We start from the raw sequence: 16,797 nt of genomic DNA, 5'->3' as shown, positions 1-16,797 counted from the left end.
ACCAGCCAGCACCTCTCTCTGTGGTTTCCATAGCAACAAAAGCAGCACTTGGGCTTATGACTATAGGAATGGGGAGCAGAGGCTCTGAGAGTCTTTCTCTCCCATCCCCCAAAAGCCAGGTCAGAAAAAGGCTGCTCTTACCTGCTAAGATGAAGATACCCACAAGAATCAGGAAGACCAGAAGATAGAGCCCCAAAACCGCATGCTTCAGCGCTGACAGGGAGCCCAGCTGTGTACAGCAGCCACCTGCCCGCCGTTTGTGACACGGACCTGAGAGGAGAAATGGGACAGAAATGAAAACAACCGTGAGCTGTCTTTCTCTTGAGGTCTCACCTCTGCATCTTGTGTACAGATGTTTACGGCCTTCTGCACATCTGTAATCCAGCCACCTCAGTTAGGAACTTTCTAGGACCATCACAAGCTGTTCAGCTTTTTGTTCTCCACACACCCTCTGTGAATAACCCAAACAGGCTTGTGCCACAGTCACCATGAACCCATCTCCAAGTCACAGAAACATACTGAAATAGGCTTTAATATGCATTGTTTACCAAAGAGTCATTATCTCGCGTGATTCAGGGAATATGGAGAAAGGTTAAAATAGGAATTGCTGGGCTCACAAGGTGGCCAAGTGGGTAAAGATGCTTGATGGCTTCGATCCCCACAGCCCCCAGGAAAGTGGAAAGAGAGAACTGACTCCGCAGAGTTTTCCTCTGGCCTCCACAGTGCGCTGGGTCGTGTGTAGCCACACATACATCATGTATGCTTGTGTACATGGGTGCTAATAATGATTTTAAAGCAATAGGACTTGCAAGCCAGCCACGGTGGTGCATGCCTTTAATCTCAACATTTGGAAGGCGGAGGCAGGTGGATCTCTGTGAGTTCGAGGTCAGCCTGGTCTAGGAGCCAGTCCAGGACAGCAAAGGCTGTTACACAGTGAAACTCTTTCTCAAAAAAAAAAAAACAAAAAAAAAAAACAAAAAAACAACCAACCAAACAAACAAACAAAAACAGAGTAGAGAGGACTATGTAAGACCTAGAATTTTTGAGACATGCTGCAACCCTTTAATGCAGTTCCTCATGTTGTGGTGACCCCAACCATAAAATCATTTCGTTGCTACTTCATAACTGTAAATTTGCTACCATTATGAATCATAACATAGATATCAGATATGCAGGATTCCTGTTTTGTAACTCCTGGGGAGGCCAAGACCCACAGGTTGAGAATCACTGTGCTAACAGGCTCTGCCTGAGACTTTATTTTTAATGTTGGCAACTAATTAAAAACTAAATGCAGTGGAGGGGCAGAAATAAAACACGTTTGGAAGCCAACTCCGATCACCAGCTTGCAAACTTGGATTTAAATTTACGAAAAATCATAGTACCCTCATCCTGTGCAAACAGGATGTTGTCGTGGGCCTTACGGACTGCGCGTCCGTCTTCTTTGGGCTCACATCCCAAAGTCATCTGACTGAGTGCCTGAAGTATTAGCTGGGTCTGCCGTGGCTGTAATAAAATCCCTGAACAGAGCGACGAGGAGAGAAGCTGCTGTTTGGTTCAAGCACGTTGTCCCTATTGCCTCGTGACATCACACGGCATCCGCAGTCAGGAAGCAGAGAGAGATGAATGAGGTGCTCAGCTCACTTTCTCCTTCCTTATTCAGCGCTGGACTTCTAACCCATAGGATGCTGCCGCCGATTTTCAGGGTAGATCTTCCCTCGTCAGCCAAACTTTCCTGGAAAGACCCTCACAGGTACACCCAGAGGGGCGTTCTTATGGTGATTCTAAAACCTGATGAAGCCAGTAATCAAGATTAACCATTATACATCTAACTTCCCTGGAGTTATCTTTCTAGAATTTTCCATCTCTTTGCGTACGAGGATTCAGCTGGTTTTACTCCTGCGTGTCTAGGCTCTGGGAACACTTCTGGGGAGAGCCACTCGTTGTCTTACTGCCCTGTGACAGAGGAAAGCCTGCCCCCTGGCATAGCCAGGGCAGTAGGCATAGCATGGTATAATGCTATACACATGCTAACTCTCATTATCACAGTGGGGGTTCCATCTGTCCTCCTCAGGGCCTCTCTTCCCTGAGTCTCAGAACAGACAGGAGGAGCTCACAGCCATGTAAGTCAAGTCTAACCACTGCCATTTGTGTGCTTATTGCTAGCTTGCCACAGGAGAGCGTCTACACACTGCACAGTAGCACTCTTTTTTTTTTGGCCTGGAAAAAAAGAAGCCACTTTCCTGTTATCTTAGAAGCCTTAATCCCTTCCTAAATGAAGAAAGCATTTTCAGATTGAGCAGAATACGGACGGCTTCAGACATAACACTTCCAAAAATGTTTGAACAAGCAGAACGAGAGCACCATGGCATGATGCTTAGAGAATATAACCTCCAGGGAAGGAAAAAGAAATTAAGACAAAGACTAATAAATGGAGGAGCTTTTGCTGTTGTTGGCCTGTTGTTTGTGTGTGTGTGCGCGCCAGAGGTCAACTTTGATTGCCGCAATGCTCCATTTTATTTTTTGAGACAGGTCTCTCACTGAATCTGGAATTCACCCTTTTGGCTAGACTGACAGGCCAGTGAGCTAGAGGTGTCCTCCTGTCTGTGATGGAACTGTCGGTGTGCACGCGCTGTCAAGTCTAGTTTCTGACACGGGTTGAAGGGGTCAAGCTCAGGTCCCCACGCTCATGCAGCAAGCACTTTACTGACTGAGCCATCTCCTCAAACCATAGAGAAGTGTATTTTTATTGTTGCTTGGCCTTTTTGGCTAAGACCAAGTATAGGAGCATATTTTTGAGCAAAATCTTTATCTTCAAAAAGATGGCAGATTCAGGACCTTCTTTGCATACCACGGCTTCCTCAGAAAAATGTGTGTAGTAGTGTCTATTTGTTTTATCCTCTCAAGTTTTGGGACAAAATTGTCATACAGTGGTAGCTAATTAGTAGATCTGTGAGCAGTGCAAAGTCATACGTGAGGAAGAGACATGTCCTGGTCCTTCCCTGCCTCCTCCCCGGATCCTAGACCAGAGCTTGACACATGCCAATCAACAAGGGCAACCACTGCCCCCAGAGGACAAGAAGGAGGCCTGTGAACAGTGAAGAGTGACGTAGTACAGTAAGTACTCTGGCAGAGGTGGTGACTGGTGTCTGAGGGAGAGTTTACGTAGAGGACTCTCACCCTGGTGAGCGTGAAGGATGGGCCCGGCGAAGGGGCTGAAGTCCCTCCTTTTCCGCCAGCCTCATGGTTCAATGAACAGCTGTTGTAGATTCAAAAGCTGAGGCTGAGAAGAAAATGTTCTTCCCAACGTGAGAACAGTTCTGAAGAGAGTCCTGGCAAAGCTGCTAGTTATTAGATTTTGTTGTTGTGTTTTGCAGCTGAAGGGACACTGGCGACCAGATTGATGGAGAAAATGGTAAATGACAACAAAAACCTTCACTCCAGTGATGATCCTGGTGGTAGGGGTGTCGAATGACCCTTTCACAAAATACAGATATTTACATTCCATTCATAACTGTAGAAGAGTTACAGTTATGAAATAGCAAAGAAAATAATTTTATGGCTGGAGATCACCACAGCATGAGGAGCTGTATTGAAGAGTCGCAGCAAGATTGAGGTTAGAAGGGTTGTGAACCACTTGGAATCCAAGCTCTAAGAGGATCACAGGAAAGGCTTTTCCTCTGGCTACGGCCTCTGGAGGAAATAGCCAGAGACCAGGAAGTGATGAGAAGGGGCCCAAGTAGCCATCAAAGGTTAAGACCAACAGCTCTGAGGAAGTTGAAGACTAAATCCACATAAAGTGACTCAAAGAAAGAGCTCAGCGTGCCAGCATAGGAGCCAGTGATCTTGCCTCAGAGTGCCAGCACAGGAGACGGTGATCTAGGTGAGGAGCTGCTGCTGACTGCGGGAGCTTCCCCGTGTGTAAGCGTCTGCACTTGGACGCTGCCTGCACTATTTCCCCATGGCTGGGCACCTCAGGTGCTTACATTCTTGACATCAACCCCGTGTTGAAGCTGAATTTACTTAGGGAGAAAACTGTATCATCATCACACACGAAGAGTTCCTCTCTTCCTAGGAGGTAGCTAGATTAATGTCTCACTATTAAAATGACAAACGTGCACTTGTGTGTGACCCAGTCACTGCTGAGCATGACTGCTGGGTTGAACATAGTCACATTTTTTAGGAAATGCTGACTCTGGTGACAGTAAGAAAGTCACAGCTTTCTTTAGGTGTTCAAGATTAAGAATGTTCTGGAAGGGACCAGGGACAATGGCTGTGGGTGAAGTACTTGTCTTTCAAGCATGATGACTTGAGTTTGATTTTCAGATCCAATCCCCATACACACACACACACACACACACACGATGGTACAAGCTGTAATCCTACAACTGGAGAAGTGGAAACAAGGGATCCTTGGGGGTTTGCTGGACAGCAAGTCTAACTTACATGGTGAGTTCCAAACTACTAAGAGACCCTGACTCAAGAAAAAAAAAAAGAAATGTACAGCAGTTAAGGAAGAACATACATGGTTGCCCTCCCGTTGCCTTTTGCACACTTGTATACATGCACGCAGACATGCACACGCATATTGACACATGTGCACGAGCGCGCATACACACGCACAAATATTCTGGAAGGTAATAGACACTGAGGGTTGCTAAGCGTCATCAGGAGAGCTATGAGAGGACCTTACGCACATCTCTGTAGCACTATCCTCGTTGTGTGTAACTGTTGGTGTGGGCTTCTGTCCATCCCACAGACAGCAGGCCTTCAAGAACAGAGTCACCTTGTTCTGGGAGCAGCAGGGTTTGATGAGGTTCTCCGCAGGCGCAACACATGTGAACACTTTTAGTTTTGCCAGAAAGGTCGTCTCTTACATTTGCCTCACACAAATAAATGACTGGCCAGTTTCTGCTTGGAGCAGAATTTCGTTCTGAAGAGGCAAATAAAGCTTTGACTTTCCTCACGTACCCAGGATTTCTGAATAGCACTCAGTGCCCAGGTACGTAAACCATGTAATCAATTTCTTGGAACTAAATTAACTTTCTTTGATGTTCTGTGGACTGAACTCCACCCTGGACGCTCTCATTCTGATCCGATGGTGAAATCATGGATCTGGGGCATAGAAGCCCATGGCTCTAGAATAAGATACGTGTCATATCAAGAGAGAATGTGAAGACACGTTCTTGGACAGAAAACGAAATGTCTATTATGAAAATTCAGTTTATTAGGAGGAAAACATTGGATTTCTTTCTCTTTTTTTTTTTTTTCGAGAGGACATATCCAAAATGAGACTGTTTTAAAGTGTTTTTATTATTCCCAGAGGTTAGAGGTGTGGAGTGCTCTTAAAAATGGGAGCAGGAGCGTGCCCAGAGTATCAGGCAGCCCAGCCCTACTCTCAGCCCTGCCATGAGGGCAGGCCTGGGTGTGGGACTCTGGAGGGAGAATTAAAGACTGTCACGTAAGAACTGTGAGACCATGTGAAGGCATTCCAAACTGTCCCTCATCAATAGGCTCTTCCCCTGAAAACCTAACTTTCAATTTCTCTAAAAATAATGTTTCAGTTTTTTAAAATTTTAGTTATAATTTTAGAGCCTTTGGGGAGTTATCTGCTTAGACTTATTTTTTCTTTCAATCTACGAGCACACTTGCAAGTTGGGCCTGATAAATCAGGTGTTTATCCTCCAAGGAAACTGGATAGAGACAACAGCAAACAGGGCACAGAATGTTTCTGAATCCACCAAGTTGAGCTGTAACAATCACAATAGTCATTTGCTTTGGTTCTCATTGGTCCCGGGCCCATAAACAGCAGGTGGGGCCAGCGTTTTATTGCTGGGAGGAACGTCAGTGCTCAGCTCATCCAAGGATCTCCATTAAACCTGCCCAAGTCTGACTTCATTAGGAGAAGCTTCATTCTCACACTGGTTACTCATCCCTCATGTTGTTTTCATTGTACAATATGCATGATGAGAGGCAGCCCCAAATGACCTCTGTCTCTGATGCTTCTGTAACTTTGTGCCCTTCAGTGGGGACCTCTGTTAAGAAGACACATGTGTGGCAGGGGCAAAGTCAAGAACAGCCTTCAGCCTGAGGTGACAGCGGGCCATGCAGTAAGTCTTACCAGGGCCCGGGAGGGTCCTAAACATCTTTGATATGGCGATGCATACAATGGTCTTCATTGTATATTCTGGAGAAGTCTCCCTAAACCCTCGAAACCTCAAGAGCGAACAGCATGTCTTTTGTACATCAATCAGTATGACAGGTGAGGGCACCTACGTAGCTTTAAAATAAGTCTGCCCCCCCACCCCACCCCCCAAAAAAGACAGAGGTACACAGAGAGGGGTGGACGTTCTGGTTGATCATCAGTAGCCAGAGAGTTATTCAATGATGCTAAGTAATTAGATTAAAAATCCCCAAATATTGAGTACTGAAGCCTTCCAGATAGCTGAATTTGTGGATGGTGCTGCCTGTGGTGTGTCCCAGGAGGTTATGGAGGGGGGAGTTCTGTGCCCTTCTCCATACCTCATCCTACACAATGCTTACATGTGACTGTTGAGCAGTGTCCTAATATATGGGGGCATGTGGCTCTGAGCCACTGGGACCAATTAGAGCGGAGGTGGGGCTCGTGGGAACTCTGATTTATAGCCAGGATTAGAAGAGTATGCCGTGACCTGGGGTGCATGAATGGGCTCTCTAGTGGGGGCGCTGTGGGGGCGCTGTGGGGGCGCTGTGGGGGCGCTGTGGGGGCGAGATCTCTATCTGTGGGATCTGAAGCTACTTGCGGGATGATACTGTCAGAATTGGAGTGAATTGGCAGACAGCTAGCTGGCACTCAGTCACTACAGAGCTGATTATTAAAGGTGGGAAATCCTCTCCCCCTTCCCGAGCTGAAGTATTCTGTGATGATCGTTGAGTGGGAGGGTGGAAGAGGAAACCCAGCAGCACCACTTGTTTAGTTTTGTCCTATCTTGGCATAGCCAGCTGGGCCATAGTGAAGACCAAAGACAGGGATCTCAACCCCAGGCCTTGTTTAGTCCTTGAGGAAGACAGGCCAGAGTGGAGGAGGTACAGAGGGAGGGGTGGAGATAGAAGTGATCCCCTCTACTATCAAAGCAGTCCGAGCCTTTCACACCCAGTTCTAAAAAAAGAGAAGATGGGTTAAAAAAAAAAAAAAAGAAAGGAGGGGTGGGGTAGCCTGAGCTAATTCTACTACCGCTTCCTGGGACAGGTTATCTTATAATTTTGTCACTTCTCCATGAAGTTCCTGTGTCCCAAGCCCCATCTGTTCCCAAGGTTACTCTGAATAAAGATTCTATGGAAACAATCAATGACTTGTGCTTATTTTCCACAGGAAACCAACATAAGGACAGCCTGCTGGCTGCTGTGTGTCTGCTTTTAGAGCCAAGACCTAGAGGTGGAAAGTGAGTCTGGGGTGGAGAAGAGCAGGCAAGGTGAGTCAGCCAGCTACCAAGATCCAAGTGGGATAGGAAGGGCCATGGAGTATACAAAGAACAAGTGACTTGTGGGATGTGGTGGAAGGTACCGCTGTTCTTGCTCCAAACGGAATCATATCATCTCAGGTTTACTTAAATATGTATCAAGCATATATATTTTATTATTATGAAGTTAGGACACCTGAAGTGATAATGCTCTTCCCATGAGCTATAGACTAACAAAATTCTCAGTGCCAGGCCTGGAAAGTTCCCTTCAAGTTGTTGGTCAGGGGAGTCAAAGAAGCTCCCCACACAATATAGGCTTTTGCCATGGTCCTTGTTTGTCTCCTAGAACCTTGAAAATAAGACCTTAATGCTAAAGTCACATATATTTTGGACACATGATTCAGAGGAACTGACCTGAAAACCACTTTCCTAAAGAGTATATGAAGATTTCTTTCTCTTTCTTTCTTTCTTTCTTTCTTTCTTTCTTTCTTTCTTTCTTTCTTTCTTTCTTCCTTTCTTTCTTCCTTTCTCAGGGTTTCTCTGTGTAGCCCTAGATGTCCTATAACTTGCTCTGTAGACCAGGCTGGCCTGGAACTCAGAGATCTTCCTGCTTCTGCCTCCTGAGTGCTGGGATTAAAGGTCACCACTGCCAGGCTAGTATCTGAAGATTCTAGCAAGCTGCCAAGAAAGAAAAAAAAATCTGTAGTCTTACCCATCTGTAGCCCACACCAATGACCAGCATGCAGGTTATCCCCAACAGTATATAGCAATGACACCTATGTGTTGAGAGCACCCAGCAGCTGTCTAAAGTGGACTTAAAGCCAATTCAACAGGAGAGAATTCATGTCTAGCACATTAAACATAGTCAGCTATCAACTACCAGTGGCTGGGGAGGCCATAGAGCCTAAAGGAGAACCTACCACAGCCACTTACCTAGGCCAGCGTGATCCCTAACTGCACTCTAGATACTTATGCCCACAGTAAGTGTAGTTCTTTCTGCAGCAGATGGAGACTATTACAGAAAGCTGTGACCAATCAAAAGGAAAAGAACACTTGGCTGTGGCTTGCCCAACCCCGATTGACACATCTACAACGGAACTCCCATGCGCACGGCCAGGGAACATCACAGAATCGGGGACAGAAGGATTTTAAGAGTTGGAACAGGAAAGCTACATCTACAAGATCTCATAAATTTGGTCACCTAAACAAGACTGGTACAATGACACCATCAGGCCATGTGTCAAGGTGCTTGGGATTCAACCTCACAGGACCCACCCGCCAGAGGAAGAACTCCATGCAATTAATGGCTGCTGAGAGAAAAAGATCAGCTTCTGCTAAAACAAGTCTCTGTTGGGTTATCCAGTGCTTGGTGGCCAGCCCTAAACAAACGGGAGGAGTTGGAGGGAGGAGAGTGGAGGGTGAAAATGATGTAAATGTAGCATTCATGTATGAAATTCTAAAAAGTAAATTTTAACTTAAAAAACAAATCAATGAAAGGCAGTGTCCTTGCCTTTAAAAGGATATTGCAAATACGGGGTGAGGGAGGTGCAAATGGACAGGATCCTCAAAAAACACCAGACCTGGAATTCTGCCTAAACTTAGGCCAAAAGATCCTCCTCTTGTGCTGGAGAGATAGCTCGGTCAGTAGGGTGCTTGCCTTGCAAACACAGGAACCTGAGTTCCTTCCTAGAGCCCATGAACAAAGCCAGATGTAGCAGTACATGCTTTTAATCCCAGCACCAGGGAAAGGAAGTCAAGCAGATCCCAGGGGCTTACCGCCCGGTCATCCAAGTCTGACTGATGAGCTTCGGGTCAGAGAAAAAAACAAGGTGCATGATGAGAAAGAACGCCACAGGCTGACCACTGACTAAGACACACATACACACACATTGGCGCACATACTAACCCTGAAACAAGCAAGCAAGCAAGCAAAAAAAAAAAAAAAAAAAAAAAAAAAAAAAAAAAAAAAAAAAAAAAATCCCAGAAGATCATCAGCTTGAAGAGTAATTCCAGTAAAGGTTCTAAGTTCCTCTCCTGTCCCCTGTCAAATGCCCAAACTGAAGATGTTTGTAACATGGAGTGGGGGGTCTGTGTCCTCCCTCCCAGCTCTGTCCCTGATGTGCCTGGGTGAACTGGCTTCTTCTCTAGGCAGGGAAAAAAAAATCAAGTTTAAGGTCCCTGTCTTCTTGTCTTCACTTCTGCAAGCAGCTGCAGGGGACAGCTTCGGAAGGGTCACATGGGGGAGAGGGGAGTCTGCTTTTGGAGACAGGACGGTTGAGCCATCTGAATGGAACTGAGCTTGATGTGTCCCTGAAGGCTGCAGCTGGGCCACCTTTACCCCCAAACAGAGCAAGATGTGCCACAGAGGGAAGCTCAGCATATGTGAGCAAAGATAAACAACATTTAATGCTGGGTCTGTTTGTGGTGTTTTATTTTGGACTTATTACCTTCCTTCCTTCCTTCCTTCTTTCCTTCCTTCCTTCCTTCCTTCCTTCCTTCCTTTCTCCTCAGTACCTCCTTTTCCTTCTGCTCCACCACCCCAAGGGTTTCAGGGTCTCTCAAATTACCTATGGCACCGAGTGTCTGCTGCTTGCTGTACATGGTCCGAGGAGGACAAGGGCACAGTGGCATTATTCTCATTTAAGGATGAGAACTGAGCAAAGCCAGCCCTCCCCCTTACCCCTCCACCCAAGGCATCAAATGGTCCTCTCCTATGCACAGACTTCTAGTCTGAAAAAAGGTGGTCTATGCAAATGGATGGCTAGGATATGGCACATTCACCTGGGACAGAACAGGATCCTGGAGCTGCCATCACCCTTGGGCCTGAGGATGTCTCAGGGATGAGACAGAATAGTTGCAACTCAGAAAGGAAAAGCTCTCCTAGAGAGGCTCCCTAGCCTGAGATGGCTCTGTAGAGCAGGCCTTGGGGAATAGTACACACCCAAGCCCCCATGCCTTCCCTCCTCCAATCTCCTGCCAGGGCTCTCCTAGTACCTGAACCCAAGGAGGCAGGAAGCAAGGTACAGGACAGTGGCATGTGGTATCAGAGAGGTACGCATAGGCTTCTGCACCCAGCCCAAGGACATGTGCCCATGCTCGAAGTGGCTCTGTGCGGCCTATGATCTGACAAGCTGTAATTCAGTCCTCCTCCCCCCTTTCTAAGCCTCTTTGTCTTGGAGAGATAACCCACAGGGACTCCAGGCCACTAGCTGAACCCCTTAGTGCTCACAGCCTAATCTACCAGTACTCGGCTCTCTGCTCTTGTTTAACGGGGGGCGTGTCTCCTGGTTTTACAGTACTGAACAAGCGAATGCTCCTATTCCGCTCTAACCTTTAAAGGACGGTGACCCTCAGTGAGGTCGTAGGGGCCTAGAGGCCCCTGTGTAGCCATCTAGCAGCTCTCCGCTACGCCAAATGAAGCAGGGATGTTTGATGGATGGGAGGTAGATGTGGCAGGGCCCCGGGGGGAATAATTTAATTTTATGGGGGAAAGGAACTTGAGAGCAGGGCGTCCAGGCTGCAGGCATCCTGCCACCACCAGGAGCACGTGTAACTCATTACCTCCTCTGCCTTCCCATGGGCAGCCATGGGTGACGCCACACGTGTGGTGGGGCGGGCTGAGGCCTCCGGGAGAGCAGTTTTTCTGACTCTAACACCTCTCTCCGGGCCTCACAAAACTTCAGCTTCAGAGGAGGCAGTCCCTGCCAGGCACCTTCCATTCCCAGGACTCCTCTGCATTCTAGAGCCAGCCTGGAGAGGTCTCCAGCTGTCTAAACAGGCAGAGGGGGAAAAAGGCTGGAAGGGGAAGGTGAGAGTCTAGGGATGCAAAGGAGCCTGGGAGTGAAGGAAGAGATAGGAAAGCAGGCCCAGCTGGCCCAGCTCTGAGTTCCGGTTTGGAGGGAAAACTGAGTGAGACCACATGGCAGAAAGGGCCTTTCAGGGCTTTCTGGGATGGTTCTTCTAAACATTTCTGATATTATGCTATTGTCCAGCAGGCTCTAGTCCCTGCCCGTAGCCTTCGGGCTCCAGTGGGTTCCAGGAAGGCTGGTGAGCATTAAGACACAGAAAGATGATTTAAAAAAAAAAAAAAAAGACACAGAAAGAAAGAAGCGGCCTCAGAAGTACAGAGGGCCTGAACCACCAAGGCTATTGTGGAGGGTGGGCAGCTTGAAAGATGTGAGGGGGAGAGGACACCAGTGTTCAAAAAGGGAGCCTTTCACGGGGAGACCAACGATATACCACAGGCAATCCTCTTTCCTGAAGGCAGGGAAGAAGAGGAGAGGACGAAAGCTAGGAGCAAGCAGAGAGGGGGGAGGGGGAATAGAAGAGGTGGGAAAGAAAAGGAAACAGTCCTGTGGTAGACAGTAGTAAAAACGGCAATGTTGGAGGAGGGTCCCTTCCTTTGCACTGAGGACAGTCCTTGGGCAATGGACAACCCCCAGCCCCCCGCATTCAGCATGCAGCAAAAAGCATCGACCCCTAGGCCTCCTCTCACTTTCCCTGCACAGGCTGCTTCAGTGCTCCGCAACTCCTACTTTAGCCCGCAAAAAAGGAACTTTCCACCCTTCAGTTCCCCGGAGGACCCTCTGGTGAGGAGGGACAGCAACAAAGTAAGGGCAGTACCAGGTGTAGCCACCAAGCTTTCTGGCTGGGTGAGCATTTCCTTCCCATGAACTCCTGCCCAGGGCTCTACAGGCGGCCAGTGGCAGGTCTGGACCACATCCTTGAAGATAGGCTTGCTGGGCAAAAGGCAGGGTCTGTGTTTTCATTCTTACCTCCTACTCAATTTCCCTGTCAGTTCAGAATCCAGAGGTGGAAATCTTTAGGGTCATGAGCCCAACACTTTCTAAGCCTCTCCCTGGAAGGGAACCCTAAGTTTTAGGCAGGGAGGCCCTGAGTTGGGCTTCAGTCCTGTTACTACTTGCGTGGCCTCGAGTAAGTCATGCACTAGTGATCACCAATTTCCTGAGGGACTGCCGCTTACAAAGTGCCTGGGGAACCCGGAGAGCAGTCTGTCACCTTCCCTGGCTTCAAGACATTTGGAGTGCAGTAAGAACAAAAAATCACATACACACACAGAGAGAGAGAGAGGAGCCCAGCCAGCTGTAATACACTCTATTTTATGCAGTGATTGGTTATAGTTATGGTCCCACAAAAAGGCTCAGGTGTTGGAAGCCTTGGTCCACAGACAGTGGATCTGATCCTTGAGCAGTGAGAGGGCCCCGGGGGCTCTCACTTAAGTGGTGGATGGGCACAATGATGGACTTGTAATCTGACGACGTCATTTGCAGGTGACAGAAACTTCCAGAGCCTGGGCCTGCTTGGAGGAAGTAGGTCACTGGAGTAGGTCCATGGGGTCTGTAACTTGTCCTGGACTACTCTCTGCTTCCTGGCTGCCAGGAAGCTAAGAGGCAGCCTCCTCTGCCTCACCCCAGGCCCAAAGCAATGGATGCAGCCAACCGTGGCCTAAAACCTCTAACGCTGTGGGCCCAAATAAATCCTTTCTCCTGTGAGTTGTTTCTGACAAGTGCTGGAAACCAACCAACACAAGCTCTGAGACCCAGAGCAGGGAGGAGTGTTCCATGGGGCACAGAGCAGGGGGGTAGGACTTGAGATGACAAATGGAGCATAGATAAAGAATATGGAGTGGGAAGGCTGTGGCTGCCTCAGGAGGTGGGCAAGAGCAAGAAGGTACAGAGAGATTTCGTGGACTTTCGTTGGCAGTGCCATCATTTGGCAACGAGGCCAAGATAGAACCTGGAAAGGATGTTGCCAGGAAGAGACCTCTGACCAACATAAGCATTTAGACCCACAGTTCTTTTCTCTTTTTTTAATAAATAAGTAAATAAATAAATACATTTTATTTATTTTATAAATTTTATTTATTACATTTATTTTAATAAATTGGAGTTACAGACAGTTGTGAGCTGCCATGAGGGTGCTGGGAATTGAACCTGGGTCTTCCTAAAGGGCAGCAGTGCTCTTAACCACTGAGCCATCTCTCCAGCCCCAACCCAAAGTGCTTAAAGTCCCACCTGCCTTAAAGTCTGAATCACACCTGAGCAGCTGGACTGCTCCATGCCACATCCCAAGGGCCAGCCTCTAATAAGAGGAAGCACAGGGCCACCTGGCTCTTCTCTCTCGCTCTACTTTAGGAGGCAGCTCTAGAAGAGGCCTGGAGCTAATCCAACACTTCTCAGTTTTAATCTGCTGGAGACCTCTGGGATGGACCTGGCCCAGGCTTCCCCCCTCCTTTGCCATCTCCTTCCAGTTTCTTCTTTCCTCTCTTGGCCTCACTCAGCTTCTTCCTCTGTTTTACTCTCCAGAGAGGAAGATTAAAAAATAAAAATCTGGGTCTTTCCAAAACAGATCCAGATACAGGCTCAAGCCTCCCCACTTCTGTGTCCTGGGATGGGACAAAATATAAAGGAATGCGGAGAAGTCAGAAGCAGAGGCCAAAAGCTTTTGCTTTGCTACTTTTAGATTTCAAGGTCCTTGTGCTCTCGCTCATCCACTCCCTCCTTAGTTCGCTCTTCAGGGAGTATTCAGATAGCATTTTTTGTGCACTGGGCCTGGGAGCATCAGTGGACAAAGCAGCCCACCTACTTTGGAGGAGGTGCCAACTCTCCTCCAGCTTATGGTGGTCAACAGAGAATAAACAGTATAATAAGTGTGCAAACTGCATAGTGTGTTAGAAGAGGAAAGGTTGTGGAAGTAAGGAAAACGAGACGTGAGAGGATAGCAGGACAGGAAGCAAAATGAGAGTGAAGACCAGAGTCCCGGAGGCCGGATCCAAGAGACGGTGAGGACAGAGTTTGTCTGTATGCACTCTGGAGAGAGCATCCTCCGCAAGGGTGGAGGCTGAGGAGCACCGTGGGAATGGGGGGGGGGGGTATCCTGAAGGGGAGTGTTAGCATGAGAGAGGAGAGCCATGCGATCAGGGCCTGGGCATCATTCTCTAAGTCTGAATTTAAAGAACCACACCCCTAAGGCGATGACCTCAGAGATACCCACTGTATCCTCTTCCGGTGAACGAAGACAAAGGCCTAGAGTCAGTCTGGAATCCACAGCTCCTGCCTTCACTGCACCAGAAACTGGGGCCCAGGGAACCCCTACTCAGGACACTAGCACAGCTGAGAGCTCATCAATCATCGCCTCACCAATGCTCTCCTGCACATCCCTCGGGTCGGAGCCAGGAAGCACAGGAGCTGAGCTCACTGCTTAGTTTAATTTCCCTGGTCAAAATGATTGGTTTTGGTCCGCGGTACAGAACATAGGAGAGACGGGAAGGTGGAGAAAGAAAAGGTGTCAGTCCAAGGGACACCACACTGCAGGCTTCACCCCCCCCCCCACCCCAAGCCTGGTCTTCCAGGTTGACCTTGGGTGACTCCCTCCAACTACCCCCAGCTCCGGTCCTTTCTGACCAAACCTGGCATCTTTTATAACGTGGCAATGAGAACAGAACTGAATCAAGGGTGTGCTCCGAACGCACACACGCACACACGCACGCACGCACGCACGCTATGCGTGCACGCATGCGCACACAGCTCGCGCATTACACATGCGCACTTTCTTTCTCTTTCCTGGGCATCAGGACCATTGCTCTGGTCTGAGGAACAAGCTGACAGAACCTTTCCCTACCTCTTCTCTTTCAAAGTCTTCGTGTGGTGATTCATCTTGATTGACAACTTGATGGGGTTTATAATCACCTTGGCAGCACATCTCTAGGTGTGTCCGTGAGATTGTTCAGAATGTTCAGTTTAATTGAAGAGGAGACCCACCAACACTACGCCACCGGCAGGGGTCCCCAAGTAAATAAAATGGAGAAAGGGAGGTTGGCACCCCCGTTCGTCTCCTCTGCTTCCTGACTGAGGACGCAGTGTGGCCCCTGCCACCACACCTTGTCTGCCATTATGCTCTGAACCCTCAAACTGTGAGTCAAGCCTTTCCTTCCTTACACTGCTTTTGTCACAACACGGAGAAAAAAAAATGGTATTGTCATTCTTATGCTCTTTGCCAGAAGCCATTTCCCTGCTTGACCTCAATATTCACACCAAGGGGACTTGCCTTTAATCCCAGAGCTTCCCTGACACCCAACACATAGACTAGAACCCAGGGGAACCCTTACTCAGAAGCTTAGATTTCCTCGTGTGTCCCCCTGCCGGGACTGTTCCTCCCCTTCTCTCCCAGATGCCTCTTCCTTTCCTACCTCTGCTCTTTGGAGAAAAAGCAGCAGGGCTCAGAGAGAGACAGTTGGCAGAGTGTTGCAAAACAAAGTTTGGGCTACTCACGCTACAGTGTGGACAAGGGGCTGTCTCCAGGCAGCTGGCCTGAAGTCCTTTCAAAACAACCTGTAGGTGTCCTTCCCAACCTCTCAGAAGTGGGACAGTGTTCTCATCTTTCACAGGAAAGAGGGAAGCCCAGGGAAAAGGAGTTTATGCACACAGCAAGCTTGTATTAAGAATCTGCTCAGTGACGGTACAGACGCTTATTAAATGCCTGCTTGCTGTTATAGAGGGATGAGTGCCAGGAAAGTGCCCTGGACTCCAGTCTGAGGAGCAAGGCAATTCCATGCCGGAGCCTCTCTGAAGGACTGGTGAGTTGTAGAATTTTTAGTGCTGTCCTCAGCCTCCACAAGCCTGTCTGTAAAATGGGTTCTCACTTTGCTGGTGAGATGAATTTATTTATTGAGGTGAGTAAGAAAACCCACAAAGAGACCTTCGAGGACAGGATCCTCAGGATCCTAGGAACTTCCCAGGGGAGGACAGCAGGCACTGGGGTGACGGGGCGAGGTGGAAAAACAAGGCTCTTCCACACCCCAGGAAGAGCCTCAAAGCCAGCGGCACTTACCGTCCTCACAGAGGTTCAGCTTGGACAGGCTCCTGCCATCGAAGGGCTCCTCAAAGATGGAGCCATTGTCACGGTCGCTCACGGTGTGCAGGTACATGGCTTTGTTGTCCATCAGGTCCTGGGGCAGCAGAGATGCACGCAGCACCGGGTGAGGGCGGGGTGGACAGAGGAGACACAGAGTCAGCCACACGGAAAATGAACAAATGGTAGAGCCGGGAGTTCACCGTATGGCCCCAGCCTGGAGAGGGGCCCTCTCCACACCCACAGGAGCTACGCATACCACCCAGGTCCTCAGGACCCCTCCATAAACGGCCCCTCCCCGCTCAGCGCTAGGAGGCTAAACCCTGGATAGTTTTCCCCGAATGGGATCCTTTCCAGACAACAGTTCTCTGTGGGGCTGGAGCCTTAGGCAGTGGACACCATGGCCACACCGGGCAGCACGTGGAGGAGGTGACTGCTACCCAAACGGTGAGTAGAGAGTAGCTTTTACCAGCGGTTCTCAACCTGTGGG

General features: G+C 48.6%; 1 protein-coding gene across 1 annotated transcript in view; it reads right to left on the bottom strand.

Moving 5' to 3' along the window:
• Window positions 1–16,398, bottom strand: part of Scara5 (scavenger receptor class A member 5) — an 83,909-nt gene extending 67,511 nt beyond the window's left edge. Inside the window, exons 1-2 of the mRNA XM_055609773.1 lie at window positions 16,287–16,398; window positions 142–270 (exon numbers count right to left, since the gene is read on the bottom strand). Of these exons, the coding sequence (XP_055465748.1) occupies window positions 142–270; window positions 16,287–16,398 (241 nt within the window). The remainder of the gene's footprint in view (window positions 1–141; window positions 271–16,286) is intronic.
• Window positions 16,399–16,797: the final 399 nt, after the last annotated feature.

The sequence above is a fragment of the Psammomys obesus genome, unplaced genomic scaffold, assembly GCF_907164565.1.
Source record: "Psammomys obesus unplaced genomic scaffold, mPsaObe1.curated_primary_1811, whole genome shotgun sequence".
Taxonomy (NCBI): domain Eukaryota; kingdom Metazoa; phylum Chordata; class Mammalia; order Rodentia; family Muridae; genus Psammomys; species Psammomys obesus.
The sequence above is the reverse complement of the archived record's forward strand: the minus strand, read 5'-3'. Positions and strand labels throughout refer to the sequence as shown.